Source organism: Amblyomma maculatum, chromosome 1 (genome assembly GCF_055883805.1).
Source record: "Amblyomma maculatum isolate TAMU_Amacu chromosome 1, ASM5588380v1, whole genome shotgun sequence".
Classification (NCBI taxonomy): Eukaryota; Metazoa; Arthropoda; class Arachnida; order Ixodida; family Ixodidae; genus Amblyomma; species Amblyomma maculatum.
In genome coordinates this window covers 18,024,013-18,039,311 of record NC_139344.1, presented here as the reverse complement: position 1 = coordinate 18,039,311, position 15,299 = coordinate 18,024,013, and the positions used below count along the sequence as shown (strand labels likewise).

Below are 15,299 nucleotides of genomic sequence, written 5' to 3'. Positions count from 1 at the left end.
TGCCAAGCAGTTGAGGACAACAGCCAATTAAGGAACACAAGAGCTCTGTATAAGACAATCAGAGATATCAAAGGAATACCAAGATACTTTGTTGGGCGAGTTGGTACTTATTCATTATTAATATAAACAGCGCCAACACGAAGACAAGGGACAAGAAACAAGAAGCTACAGTACATGCGCTGACTCACAACTAAGCCTAAGCCATTTACTCCAAGGCCCAGAAAAACAAACATGAAAAAAACGAAACAGTCACGTGAAAAAACCCCTGGGTTCACCTGCTGCATAAAAAATTACTTTAAGAAATCACTTAAAAAATCACTTAAAAAAGACACCTCTTTGCTTGAAAGAGCAAGAGACGTCTTGCTGACACACTTATTGTCCGTTGAAATAAAATACGATTCCACTATCTCTCTCGTTATCTTCTCTTTGTGACGATATAAAATCTTAACACTGTCAAACTTAGGAGTGTACTTCTTCTTCTCCTTCTTCATTATTTCACATGACTGACAATGGGATACCAGAAACGTTTTGTCCTTTCCAATTTCCAAGTTGTTACAGTGTTCCTGTAGTCGCTTATTAATACACCGTCCGGTTTGTCCTATATAACTGGCTCCACAAGAGAGTGGAAGCCTATACACAACACCTGTCTTGCTTCCAACATATGGGTTTCTATGTTTCACCCCACATTCTTGCTTCTTCGCTTCTCTTTCCCTTTGAACAGCCGGGCAGATCCTCATCTTGAGCGGGGCGGTCAGTGCGACGTCCACGTTATACCTCTTGCCTACATTTTTGAGGCCATGCGAAATCCTGTGCACATATGGTACCACTGCAACCTTCCTCTTCCTCTCACCCATGCTGGGCAGGGATTTCAGTCTGTGCGTTCTTTTAAGGTTCTTCAGTACCCGGCAACTGGCCTCAATAATAACTGACTCCCGATAACCGGCCTTTGCAATTCTCTTCACTTGTCTTTCAAAACTCTTGCCCATGCCGTGGTAACAAGATTTCTTCAACGCATTTAATAAGCAAGTGTTTATCATCCCATTCTTCACTAATTTGGAATGTCCTGAATTGGAGCCTAGCAACGGCTTCATCGATCTCGGGTTGTATTCCCAACAAACATGATCATCACCGAATTGAATCAAAATATCTAAATACTGTAACCGATCGTCCACTGGTTTCTCAACAGTAAATTCCAGGCCGGATCCACACTCAGTAAAAACATCCATAATGTCCTTCATTCGTTGATTGAATCCTTCACGGTCTGTTAATACTAAAAAGTCGTCCACATACCTGAAGGTGGAATAATGTAAGCCCTCCAAGTTATCCTTCAGGTGTCTGTCCACGTACATTAAGAATATGTCACTCAAGACCGGTGCAACACTCGACCCAATGCAGACTCCAGCCTTCTGCGTATACAGCTTGTTCTTCCAGCCTATGAAGGTGGATTCCAGGTAGAACCTCAAAAGTTCAAGGAAACTTTCAACACTAACACCTGAGGCGTCAATGAAGTCACATTCATTATTGTCTTCTGTAATGCACATTTGTACACGCTTAAGGAGGCAGTCATGGGGGAGGCTATAATATAAATCCTTGACATCCATGCTGAAGCCGACACATTTTCTTGGGTTGTGTTCTTTGAGGAACACGACAAGGGCTTCAAAGTTAGGTAGCCTTAGAGGGTCTGATAAAGTCAACGAGGAAAGGTGTTTCTGCAAATATTTGGACACCAGGTGCTGCCACGTGCTCTTCTCAGATACGATGGCTCTGAACGGAACATCTGGTTTATGGGTTTTTGCCGAAAAGAATACTTCCAAGTGTAGTTGCTTGCATTGTTTCACCTGTTCACGTATCCGTTCAAGCCCAAGATCATCTAGAAGAGCCATAGCCCTCTCTTTTATCATGGTCGCTTTCATAGGAAACCTTTTGAAATTCTTCTCAACAGCAGCCTCGGCTTTTTCTTGAAACTGATTCTCAGAAAAAATAGTAAAATACCATTCTTTATCTGATAGTATAACTCTGAGGTCTCTTGAGGCCATCCATTTAGCAATATAGTTAATAGGGCACCGTTTCCCCTTTAATCCTTCTTTTGTGTGCTCTAGCACTTCCAAGCACTCATGGATGCACCGCGACCTATCAGAATCTTCAACTCTATTTGCAATACAGCTTGACATGGTCACCTGTTCAGCCTCATCAACTCTCGGCTCAAAAGCATGCTTAGGACCCAGCCTCAGCATTTTATCAATATCTAGAGGTATATCTTCATCTGCGAAATTCAATACCTTGCCTTGCTGATCTTTGTTCATCTTCTTTTTCCGTGGAAGCAGAGGTAGAACCACCTTCCAAAGGAATTCCGTCAATCTTTCACTCAGGGCACTCCACTCTGTGTACTTGCGACACGCACGCTATACATGCTTGCTATACATGCACTCACACACGAGTCGTAGACAATCCTTGAAATGGCGGGCTGGAGTCTGCATTGGGTCGAGTGTTGCACCGGTCTTGAGTGACATATTCTTAATGTACGTGGACAGACACCTGAAGGATAACTTGGAGGGCTTACATTATTCCACCTTCAGGTATGTGGACGACTTTTTAGTTTTAACAGACCGTGAAGGATTCAATCAACGAATGAAGGACATTATGGATGTTTTTACTGAGTGTGGATCCGGCCTGGAATTTACTGTTGAGAAACCAGTGGACGATCGGTTACAGTATTTAGATATTTTGATTCAATTCGGTGATGATCATGTTTGTTGGGAATACAACCCGAGATCGATGAAGCCGTTGCTAGGCTCCAATTCAGGACATTCCAAATTAGTGAAGAATGGGATGATAAACACTTGCTTATTAAATGCGTTGAAGAAATCTTGTTACCACGGCATGGGCAAGAGTTTTGAAAGACAAGTGAAGAGAATTGCAAAGGCCGGTTATCGGGAGTCAGTTATTATTGAGGCCAGTTGCCGGGTACTGAAGAACCTTAAAAGAACGCACAGACTGAAATCCCTGCCCAGCATGGGTGAGAGGAAGAGGAAGGTTGCAGTGGTACCATATGTGCACAGGATTTCGCATGGCCTCAAAAATGTAGGCAAGAGGTACAATGTGGACGTCGCACTGACCGCCCCGCTCAAGATGAGGAGGATCTGCCCGGCTGTTCAAAGGGAAAGAGAAGCGAAGAAGCAAGAATGTGGGGTGAAACATAGAAACCCATATGTTGGATGCAAGACAGGTGTTGTGTATAGGCTTCCACTCTCTTGTGGAGCAGTTATATAGGACAAACCGGACGGTGTATTAATAAGAGACTACAGGAACACTGTAACAACTTGGAAATTGGAAAGGACAAAACATTTCTGGTATCCCATTGTCAGTCATGTGAAATAATGAAGAAGGAGAAGAAGAAGTGCAGTCCTAAGTTTGACAGTGTTAAGATTTTATATCGCCACAAAGAGAAGATAATGAGAGAGATAGTGGAATCGTATTTTATTTCAACGGACAATAAGTGTGTCAGCAAGACGTCTCTTGCTCTTTCAAGCAAAGAGGTGTCTTTTTTAAGTGATTTTTTAAAGTAATTTTTTATGCAGCAGGTGAACCCAGGGGTTTTTTCACGCGACTGTTTCGTTTTCTTCATGTTTGTTTTTCTGGGCCTTGGAGTAAACGGCTTAGGCTTAGTTGTGAGTCAGCACATGTACTGTGGCTTCTTGTTTCTTGTCCCTTGTCTTCGTGTTGGCGCTGTTTATATTAATAATGAATATTAAAGGAAGCTTCTCTGCTAAGCTGGGCGTGATAAAGGACAAACGAGGCAAGGACCTCACTGAAGCCTCAGAGATAAAGAAGAGGTGGCAGGAATACACAGAAGAACTGTACAAGAAGGACCCGAATGTGCAAACCCAACATAAGACGGTTGTGATTACTGATCTCGAGCCGGGCATCCTGAAGAGTGAAGTTGAATGGGCCTTAGCCAGCCTTGCTAAGAACAAAGCTAGCGGAATTGATGGCATTCCAGCTGAGTTGCTTCAAAACCTCAACCATGACGCTGTTAACATTCTGCATACATTATGTCAGAAGATTTGGACAACTCTGCAGTGGCCACAGGATTGGAGGAGGTCAGTTTACATCCCCATTCCAAAGAAAGGCAGTGCCAAAGATTGTTTCAGCTACCGCACGATCGCGCTTATTTCGCATGCTAGCAAGGTGATGTTGAAAATCCTCCAAGGAAGGCTACAGCAGTATGTGGATCGGGAGCTTCCGGACGTGCAAGCTGGGTTTCGCAAGGGCAGAGGAACTAGAGACCAAATTGCCAACCTTCGCTGGATCATGGAAAAAGCAAGAGAGTTCCAGAAACCCATCTACTTCTGCTTTATTGATTATGCGAAAGCGTTTGACTGCGTAGATCACAGCAGATTGTGGCAAGCTCTCCAAGAGATGGGAGTTCCAATTCACCTCATCTGTCTCCTCAGGAACCTGTATGAAGGACAAGAGGCCACAGTCAGAACTGGTCATGGTCTTAATGATTGGTTTCCGATTGAGAAAGGAGTGAGGCAAGGCTGCATACTGTCGCCCTGCCTATTTAACCTATATGCAGAGTGCATCATGAGGAAGGCCGGTCTGGACGAGTCTTCAGCTGGAGTGAAGATTGCTGGAAAACGTATCAACAACCTTAGATATGCGGATGATACCACTTTAATGGCAGAAAGTGAACTGGAACTCAAGAGACTTCTGATGCGCGTACAAGAAGAGTGAGAAGTTTGGGCTTAAACTGAACATTAAAAAGACAAAGATCATGGCGTCTTGCCCTATCAAGTCCTGGAGCATCAAGGGACAAGAAGTGGAAGCGGTGACAGATTTTCTGTTCTTGGGCTCCAAGATTACCTCGGAAGGAGACTGCAGCCATGAAATTAGGAGACGCCTGCTTCTGGGAAAGAGAGCAATGGTTAGCCTTGATCGCCTAGTAAAGAGCAGAGACATTAGTCTGCCAACCAAGATCCGTATAACTCGTGCTATGGTCTTTCCAGTTGTGATGTATGGATGTGAGAGTTGGACTGTGAAAAAGGCTGACCGCCGAAGAATTGTGGTGCTGGCGAAGACTCTTGAGAGTTCCTTGGACTGCCAGAAGATCAAATCAGTCGATATTGTCGACCATAAACCCTGACTGCTCATTGGAGGGTCAAATTCTAAAGTTAAAGCTCAGCTACTTTGGTCATCTGATGAGAAGAAAGGAGTCGCTGGAGAAAGATTTGATGTTGGTAAAAGTTGAGGGTCGCCGGAGAAGGGGTAGGCAGCGAACGCGATGGTTAGATGGCATCTTCGAGGCACTGCAGATGAAGTTGTTAAGAAGATAGTGAGAGACCGGAAAGCGTGGCGTGACATGGTCCATAGGGTCACGAAGAGTCGGACACGACTGAACGACTGAACTGAACTGCTGGATGTTATCGTATTATAAACTAACTGGCATGCCTCTCATTTGCTGAATTCAAGCTTCTTGGGCTAACATTCTTGCTCCTGAAGATGGTTTCAACATGCCGCTGCATAGTTTGCCACACAAACCAAGACACAAATGGCAAAAAGTTGGTGGTGTGATCCGTGCTACACCTAGATTATTCCACTGCAGGAATGCATGCGTGTTGACCCATGTTCTCTTGCCAAACAAATTACAGATCTTGCTCTGTGCTGTCACTCAGGACAGCGAGTAACGGCCTGTGCTAACTGAAGTAACACATCGGTGTAACTGGTTACATCGACGTGTCATGCAAAGACGTAATCAATGTAAGATGCATTTCTGGTAGTGGCTTGAAGCGGGTTATCAACACTTTTAATAGTTGTGACTGCAACTAGTTCGTGCATGAACACTGGCAGCCACTGTAGCCACTGTGATTTTTTAGCTTCGACGTTAATTAAAGATATCATAAATGATGAGGAGGCGTCAGGTGCCTGCTCAGTGCTTGTGTGCCCACTTGCACTGCCTGTCGAGGGCTCTTGTCCGCGCTTTGTGAAGGCGGTTCTCGTTGACCGTCGACAGCCTAGGTAGACACTCTCGCTCGTTGCTTCTGAAGGCGTTCTTGTTCGCGTTGCTCTTTAGGGTTCAAAGCTCTCATTCGTCGTTTTTGAAGACGTTGTTGCCCTTGGTCCTCTTCAGTTCTCAAAGATTGCGTCTGTTGCTTACGAAGGCAAACTTGTTCTTGGCGATCAGCAGCAGCACTTATGAAAGGTTCCATCGAAGACGATGCCATTATGTGAGGTCATAGCGGGTGGCAGTTGATAAGCGGATTATCCAAAAAGAAATAAAATGGTCGTCGCTCAAGGCCACTTTTTGGACAGGTTGCACCATCTGGCACCATTATTGCAGTTCAAACAAAAATGCGGTGTGCATTGTGTGCGCCAGATGGCGCAACTTGTCCAGTAAGTTGCCGACCATGGCGTCAGGCCATTACGTGCTAGAACCTGTCCCAAACTAACAATCTTGAGCCTTAGCAATGTCGTCATTAGATGTAGTAAAAAATATTGTTCACAGTTAGCATCCCTTCATATGACAGTATTTTCAAGTCACTTACTACAATAACACGAGCATTCCAATAAGCTTGTGCGGTAGTGTAGTGCATTTCATACGACGATTTGCCTTGTTGGACGGAACCGTGACGAACAGAATAAATGCATTCCAGCATTAAAACGTCTGGAAAGAAACTCAGGTCTGGTGCAGGTGGTGCGAAGGTGGTGCTCAGTGCCGTGCTTTGAGTGCTATTTAGTATTTAGAGCTAATTAGTGTGGTGTGAGGGAGGAGTGCCGGCCTAAGCGGACCAATCCCACGAGGTTGGGACGAAGGGGATGTGTTCGTGTGTAGGAGTGCGGATCCTGGAGGCCGAGTGGTGTACGTGTGTGGAGGTGCGAATCTCGGAGGCCAAGTGGGCAGTTGCCGGGAAGCGAGCGAAATGGCACGGATGCATACAGATGGGTGGTGAAGAAAGGACTCTGGGCCTGACTGCGCGGAAAGTGGAGGGTCGGGATAGAGTGGTGTTGGAGGGACAACGGTGTTGTGGTCGAATGTAATAAAGGATAATGGTATTTGTGGTCGAACGTGACAAGTGGGGGCCCGTCAGGGATGAACATAGATATGAACGGGGAGTCTGTGAATGTGCCCGAAGAGCTGCTGCATCATCTGCTGGGGCAAACCAACGACTATATTATACAGCGCGTGCAAGTTGCGGCGGCGGTACGACGAAGACTAATGGTGGCGGAGGCTGCGCCGGTAGGTTCAGTGACGGCGGCGACGACGATGGTGGGCCAACTGGCGGTTGACTGCGCTCCGCGCTCCTCCGGAGGTCAGCTTCCAAAATACACAGGGTTCAATGACACTCAGTCTCCCGAGGAGTATTTGGACCGACTAGAGACGTTTTGCCTGGTCGCTGGCGTTGCCGCTGACAAAAGGCTTACGCACATCGTGCCCGCTGCGCCGGAGGGCAGCGCGAAGTTGTGGTGGCGCTTCGTGAGACCGTTTGCAGCGCGAAGTTGTGGTGGCGCTTCGTGAGACCGTTTGCATCTTGGGAGGCATTAACGGCGACCTTCAGGCGGAATTTTCATCCATTGACGCGAAGCATCGCTTGAAGCAGGAACTGGAGCTCCACATGCAAACACATCCCCTTTGTCCCACCCTCATGGGATTGGTTCACTTATGCCGGCACTCCTCCCTCACAACTTCAAACGTGACAAGGGACAATGGTGTTTGTGGTCGAACGTGACAGCGGCATACATAGTAAAACATGCAATGAAATTCTTACCAGCATGTTCAATTTCTTTAACTAGCAAAAGCAGGCGCAGCATTTTTTCTATAAAGAGCGTACTAAAAAAGAAATACAGTAAAAGCTCGTTAATTCGAACTTCACGGGACCGGGAAAAATGTTCGAATTATCCGATGTTCGAATTATCGAATGGCCTCGAAAAAACTGACCAAAACCGTTTGTACTACGGTAAATGTACCGTATTTTGTCGCGTAACGAACTCGCTCGCATAATGAACCCACCCAGCCCCGATTTGTGCCTACGAATCTGAAGAAAAAAAAATAATAATAAAGGCGTCAGTCAGCGCGTCCCTCTGTCTCGTGCCTTCACGGTCCACAACACATTTCTTGGCAGTGCACCAAGATGCTGTGCGGCGGTAACGGCGTGTTTATCTTTTGACTTTAGCTCAGGCAGGGGGGAGGAAAGCGAACTTGGCCAAGTGCCAACGCTTATCCGGTTGTGCAAGTCTCCTTTTCAGTACGTTCGCTTTGTCATGCTATGAGCGACTTGGGCGGGCGGCGCCGTCTACTGCCACTCCAATCATCAGAGCGAACGGTGCTAAAAGCCGGCGTCATGATCGTGGCTGACTCGCGTGTTTCCGTTGACGACTGATGGGTGGAAGGATGGATGGCTATCGCAAAAAAAAAAAAAAAAAAAGTTTAACCCATAGTGCCTGTCCAAGATCATAGCCTTTTATGGGCATTGGCTGGGACCGCGCCGGCAGTACTCATCCCTATTTCCAAATTAACAGGGTTGGAATTAACGAGTATTTAGTTGCGAGCTACGGAGGTTGCGCAGAAAAGAGAGCAGGCAGCCGCCGCTGCGCGACCATGCACTGACCTTGCCGCGGCCGCCGTCCCCTCCCTCCAACGCTGCCGGCCGGCTGCCACGCCAGTCATGGTGCCGTTTAAGTTTTACCCACTCTTCCATGGTTTTACCTGGTTCCTTATTCTGTCCCCGTTTTGGACGTGCGCAGCCTCCAATTATGCCTACCGATCGTGGAGGCGTTTCTTTACCTTTTTTTTTTTTTGCCGCATGATGTGCGCCAAGCCGCCCAGACGCGGCGGCGCGTAGTTCGAATTATCCGTAGCGGAACCGACTCGCGTTCGAATTGACGGGCTTTTTTTACACAGATCTCTATAGAGCTTGGCTGGGCCAAGTAGTGTAGTTCGAATTATCGAGGTTCGAATTAACGAGCTTTCACTGTATAACAAAGTTTTGTGAAAAATGGCAGTATTTATGGGCCGCCCTCAACTGGAGGGAAAGGGAGATGCTTACGTACAGTTAGCACATTGGTGGTGTTGAAAACTATTTACTTTGAATTTTTTTGTACTTACCAATTCAGGAAAATGGAGGCCATTTCAATTTTGCCATGATTTTTTTCACTTAAAATAGTTGTCTGTCACCCTCTGTCGGAAGACAGACCAAGCCACTCTTCTGACTTTTTTCTTGCGCATACTCTCCTATCAAATACACAAACAGGGTCTGTATCTTATGCATATGAGAAATGATAGACAGCATTTTTTGAATCTGCAATACTAGAGAACCAACCTGGTGAGTCTTCATTTGGAACACATTGCCAATTAAGGATCCAGGGTAGAATGAGAGAAAGAAGATGGCTACACAGTATGAAAGAGGCACTGAACAAGGGTACAGGGGGAAGCCTCAGTTCGCAAGTCGAGCCAATGTTTCGACAAGTGGACTTGTCTTAGTCTTTCTTTCATCTGGCCCAGACGAAGAAAAGTCCACTTGTCGAAGCATTGGCTCGACTTTAGAACTGAGGCTCCCACCTCTACCATTGTTCAGTGCTCTTTCATATTGCCAATTAAGAAGTCTTTAGAATAAGGCTCACCTTTAATGTTGACAGCCTTCTGTTTAGCAATATATGATTGCTCCTTAAAGTCAATAATTAAGCTTAATAACATAATTATAGTTTATTAGTCGTCTAATTATCAAGCTCCAATACATGCCTTTAGCCTTGATGATGTTCTGCTTTGTTGTAAAACCTGCCTGCGTAGACCGCAGAGACGCACCGTATTTACTCGCTTAATGAATCAACCTTTTTTTTTTAAATAAATAACGTTAATTTAGAGGAGGGTTTATTATGCGGGAAAAACTTTGGATTTGTGTGTGTGTGAGTCATCAACGAAAGCACACGTTCATCCTTGAACATGGCACCAGCTTTTAGTTTCATTTGCTTCAAAAGGCGTTTGCTGCTATCACACCTTCAGATGATTTTGTGGCAGTGAACGCTTCAAAAGGCATTTGCTGCTATCACACCTTGCAATGATTTCGTGGCAGTGGACGACACCTGCCCCAATCGCAGTACGATAAAGCGATCATACTGAAAACCAGGCTTGCGCAACCAAGCAAACCACCGCAGGCACTCCTGTCAAAGCTGCTGGCACTCAGCCAAGTTTGCCCCCACCGCCCACCTAACATCAAAAATAAACACATTATGTTATCATTTGCACAGTATCTTGGCATTTTGGCACACTGCCAAGGATTACGCTGTGGCTGTGATGGCATGAAACAGAGGGACCCGCTATCCATTAACACCTTTTCTTTTGTTTTTCAAATTTTCAGTGGCAGGGGGGGGGGGGGGGGGGCAAGTTCTTACGCGAGTAAGTGTGGTCTCTCTCACAGTTCTTAAGGGCCTGTCACACTATCACGACACGACGCTGACGCAGACCCGACAACGACACCGACTGTGTCTACGGCCGACCAAGCTGTCACACTAGACCAACGACGACACCAACACGACCGAAAACCAAATGTCTTCCCAGTGTGACAGGCTTTGAGGCCGGGGACACCAACAAAACCAGTCTGCCGACTGTCGGTGACCGAGTCTTCCCGAGATCGGCCGCCGAGCAAAAACTCTCGACACGCAAAGCTGCCTCTGTACACCACGTCGACGGCGAATACCTTTCAGCACTAATATACGTAAAAAAGTAGAATCAATGCTTAATCCCTGACCAAAACGCAAGCGTGAGCCGCCAAAGTATACTCGGGGCCGTCGAATGCGCGTGGAATATCAACGGCAGCGTTTTCTTTTCGAGGCGAGTGAATTCGGGGCGCATAGATTTGCGGCACGCGTCGGGACCGTGAGCAATCTTTTCGCGTTTCCGAACTGCACAGAATAGTGCAAAATGAACATAGTATGTGACAAAGAAATGATGAAAAGAAGCGATTATTTTCGTGAAGCCACCAGAGATGCCGATCTTCCTGTGCACTTCGATCGTTGTGTTTAGTCATAACGTCTAGCCACTGCGTCGCTACTTCGCAAGCTAATTTCAGTGCTACGTTACACATCACGCAATAAATGTTTGTTCTATTATTCAATGTGTTTCGAGAATTGTGTGCGCAAAAAAGCGCGGAACTTGCGTTTAAACTTTACAACAGCAGCTGTGGTCCCGCGGCCAGCCCTGTGTACGAAATCCGCCGAAGCTTTTATGCACTACACGGCATGATTCAAACTATCTGCAGTTTACTCTCAGCAAGCTGGGCAGTCAGTTAAGCGGTAAACGCTACTACTGCCTTCGCGACTTTTACATAGCAAGACGCATATCAGCTAAAACCATATCTCAACCTCTGAAAGCATTGGTTAGGCCTAACTATTGTGGTGCAGTGGTTAGCGCAGCTAGCTATTGTACAGGAGGTCGTAAGTTCGATCCCACAGGTAGAGAACTTTTTTTTTTTTTTCTGCTTTTAATATACTCTCTTATTCGCCGTGGACAGCTTTTATTTTTCGAACACTGCCTTTCTGATCCGGCAACCACAACCGTAAAATACTGGGCAGTATTCAGTCTCAGCCCATAATCATGACTGGCGAGGTGCTTGTTTTGGTATGGTCGAATTTATGAAATAGAATAAAAAAAAAGCGTCCCTTAATTTTATGAAAATAAACCAAGTAAAATTAAAATGGGAGTAGGCGTAGAAAGGAGAATCTCGCATGGCAGAAAAAATAAAAGGATTAAGAAAACGAATTGTACAGTGACACGGGAAGAGGCCTAGTCGGTGGGGAGGTTTTGCACGTTGTCTCGCTAGTGTGACATAGGAGTTGGGCGACCATCGACCGACAACCATCTTGCGAGCGACGCGGCGCCAACACAGACTGTCGGCCGACTGTTACCGTCGGCGCAGTGTGACATAGACGCAGACATCAGGTAGATGCTCTGTTGGCAGACCAAATCGGCGCCGTGTCGCGCTGGTGTGACAGGCCCTTTACAAGATTGTGAACGGTGAAAAAAATTCGCCCTGTATATTGCAGTTTTGTGTATGCCCTAGCAAATATGTGGCATTCAGCCACCATTTTGCTGCTGAAGTAAAATCAGAATGAGAGAAGAAATTCAATTATAAATTGTGTACTGTGCGAGAGGAAATTTCATGAACCTGTGTATGTGTGCAATGTCTTGTGCATCATAACATTGAAAGAAAATGTGCACAATATATATGATGTCCCAAAACACTACATTTTATCTTGTAGCATCATTAAAATGTTTTCCTTTATGTTAAAATAGATAGCCAATCTTTTGTAATATTCAGTTTTAATGATCACTGAAACTTGTAACTGTATTTGACATGCAACAGTGTTCTCAAAAAGTAAAGATCCCTTATTTCAAATTTACGAAATATTAGGTAAAAGGGTGTTTTAAACTAATAAACTAGCAATTCAACTAGGCTTTCTTTTTCACTAACATTTTTTGCATCTAGGAAAACTGAAGGAATTTTTGGTTCAGTGTCTTGGGATACGAGTCTTTGTAGTGGTTGGCAGCACTGCATATGAACATGCTTACCTGTGGAATGGTCTCAGTGTAGTCATGGTGTAAAAGACTATGTTTACATTTTTTGTACTTATTTTAATTTTTTTTTTTTTTTCTTCAGAGGTGGCTGTGGAACAAAGATTAGTTCCAGAGGAGGTGTTTGGCGACCTGAAGAAATGAGCATGGTGACTCATGGCTGTCCAGCAGGTCCAGTGAGGGCCATTATTGAAAATAATAGTGCTTTATCCACACTGAATAAAACAGACATACTCCTGGCCATGCTCCCTCCTGTTCCATGTCATTTTGGTGCTTCCTATTTGACAAGCTGCAGTGAACATGGCATTAAACCGATGGAGGTAAAATGCTAAAGCACTGTGTGCTGGGTAATGTTGAAAGAACCCCACTTTATGGCACTTGCCCTAGCTCATGTGAAGTTTTGGGGCATTGAACCTACATAGTTCCACTGGCCTTCGTTTTCCCTTCTACTTTTTAAGAATTGAGTGGTGTCAAATATGCAAATTTAATTGAAATTCATCCTTGAGACAGAAAATGACTGAGACTGAAGTTCGTTAACTGTGCCTCACAAATTGTGCCCTAGTAATTACACAGGAATTGGACAACTGCACCAATTGTGCCATTTTCACAGAAATTCAATTTTCTGCGTCATATCACATGTTTCACATGGTGTCGTACGTGACAGCGATTAAAGTTTGCACATCTCGGCAGAACGACAGCAGGTGCATGCGGCGTGGCTGCACGCCTGTGCCGTCGTGACGTCACGCAAGGCAGGGTTCTTTGGGCCCTGCGTGGTAGATTCAATTTTGATTCTTTTTTTATTTATTTAAAATTATTACTTGCATATTGTAAAAAAACGTAATCGCATACTGTGATGACTAAGCCTTCAGCAATATCGGTCGAAAAATCGCCGGAGTTGGCCTTCAAGCTCTGCTGTTAAAGGTATGATGCAATAGCGTTCCACGTGTTTTTTTTTTCTTTCTTTATTGCCTAATTTTATTTTATTTTTTATACACCGATACTTAGCATAAGCAACATTGGCTTTCCACTCCGAGCAGTTTCGTACATTTGAAAGCATTTTCAGTTAACTGATCAATTACACTCAATTTTCTTAATTGCATCAAGCAATGGCTTTTCATTCTGAGCATGTTGACACCTTTAAGCTCCCTTTTCTAATTTCTCAGTAACTTCAATTAATCACTTACACACTAAGTTTCCTTAATTACCATCATGAAACATTGCCTTTTCATTCTGAGCTTTTGGCACCTTTTAAACCCATTTTCAGCTATTCATTTCTATTTATCAGTTACTCTATAAATTTTCTCAATCAGCATAATCAAGATTTGGCTTTTCATCTGAACATTTCGACTTCTTTGAACCCCCCTCTTCCATTTATTTTAATTCAAATTACAATAATTTCATGACTCGTCGTCCGCCTCGCCGCGAATTTACTTTTCAGCGTACGTAGCCGCACCAGCCGCTAGTCGTGCAGTGGTTCGGGCACTCGACTTCTGTTCCTTGAGATGCGGGATCTAATCTCGGCCACTATGGCCGCTTTTCGATGGAGGCGAAAAGCCAAGCGTCCGTGTGCTGTGCGATGTCAGTGCACGTTAACCCCAGGTGATCGATATTTCTGGAGCCCTCCCCTACGGCTCCTCTCATAGCCTAAGCTGCTTTGGGACATTGATCCATGCAGGAGCAGCAGCCTGCATGGATCACATTTCAGCAGCACGGCACATCTCCCTCCAAGGTTGCTTCAGTGTTCCAAAGATCGTGATCAGGGTGAGCTCAGCATAGTGGGGAAGTGCTGCTGTTGCTTCTTCAGTAACTCTACCAAAGCTTGCCGAGTAGACGTTTTTACAGGATATCTAAGAGAGCACAGTGAAACAGCAGCAAAAACACCGCAGCCATTTCTTTCAAACATATCTTCCTCAAGCAACCCCTGATAACAATAAAACACTTTCTGGTTAACTACAACTGTGACCAAAGCTGTGCCACACATCACTTGCTTTGTTGGCAGAATTTTTTTGTTTTAATTTTGTAGACACGCTCATGTGTTTAGCTGGTGAGAACAGTGCTCCCATTTTCAGATGAACCCATCTGCTGCTTCCAGGGGTATCATTGCTCCCAACACCTGTGAAAGCTCCCAGTAAGAGTATGTACCGATGTGCACAAGTCTCCGACCTTTTGTGCTCTTAAACGAGCGGATAGGGCAACACACAGCTGCTCCTGTGCTTCTATACCACCATGTTCTCTCCATTAATAGGGACGGGGACCTATAAGGATCTTTATTGTGCAGCGAGATTGCATAGCACGCAGGTGCTCTTCTCTAGCAAAAAAGAAAGAAAAGAAAGGGGGGGGGGGTTATTGGTTCTATAAAACCTGTATTGTTTCTGTAAGTTTCCTATGGGTTGTATCTGCACCTGTATATGGGACTTGGAAAAATTTCAGATTTTAGACCGAATTCAAATGACTGTTTGCGAGCCAGACACGCTACCAACTAGGGCATGCGGGGCACACTCATATGGCTTGGGAACAAGCAGTTGTTTATTATACAGTGTTCTGCAACTTTACGAACCGTTTGAAAAATTCTCCCGCCTCAACTGGTGGCTCATTTGCGCTGAAACTGCTTGACCATGGTGCTTACTTGGTTTGGCCGCGCATGATGAAAAACCAGAACCATCTGTGCCGAGACTGAGGAGCAAAAAACGCCAGCGCAGTTTCTAGCAAAAGGCTGCTGTGGTTCAAAAGCGCC

The 15,299-nt window shown here is 45.2% G+C and overlaps 1 protein-coding gene across 1 annotated transcript in view; it reads left to right on the top strand.

Annotated features, from left to right (window-relative positions):
* fand (Pre-mRNA-splicing factor SYF1 fand) overlaps window positions 1–12,806 on the top strand; it is a 65,601-nt gene extending 52,795 nt beyond the window's left edge. The window contains exon 23 of the mRNA XM_084587823.1: window positions 12,651–12,806. Coding sequence (XP_084443949.1) covers window positions 12,651–12,709 — 59 coding nt within the window. The 3' untranslated portion in view covers window positions 12,710–12,806. The remainder of the gene's footprint in view (window positions 1–12,650) is intronic.
* The last annotated feature ends 2,493 nt before the right edge of the window (window positions 12,807–15,299 follow it).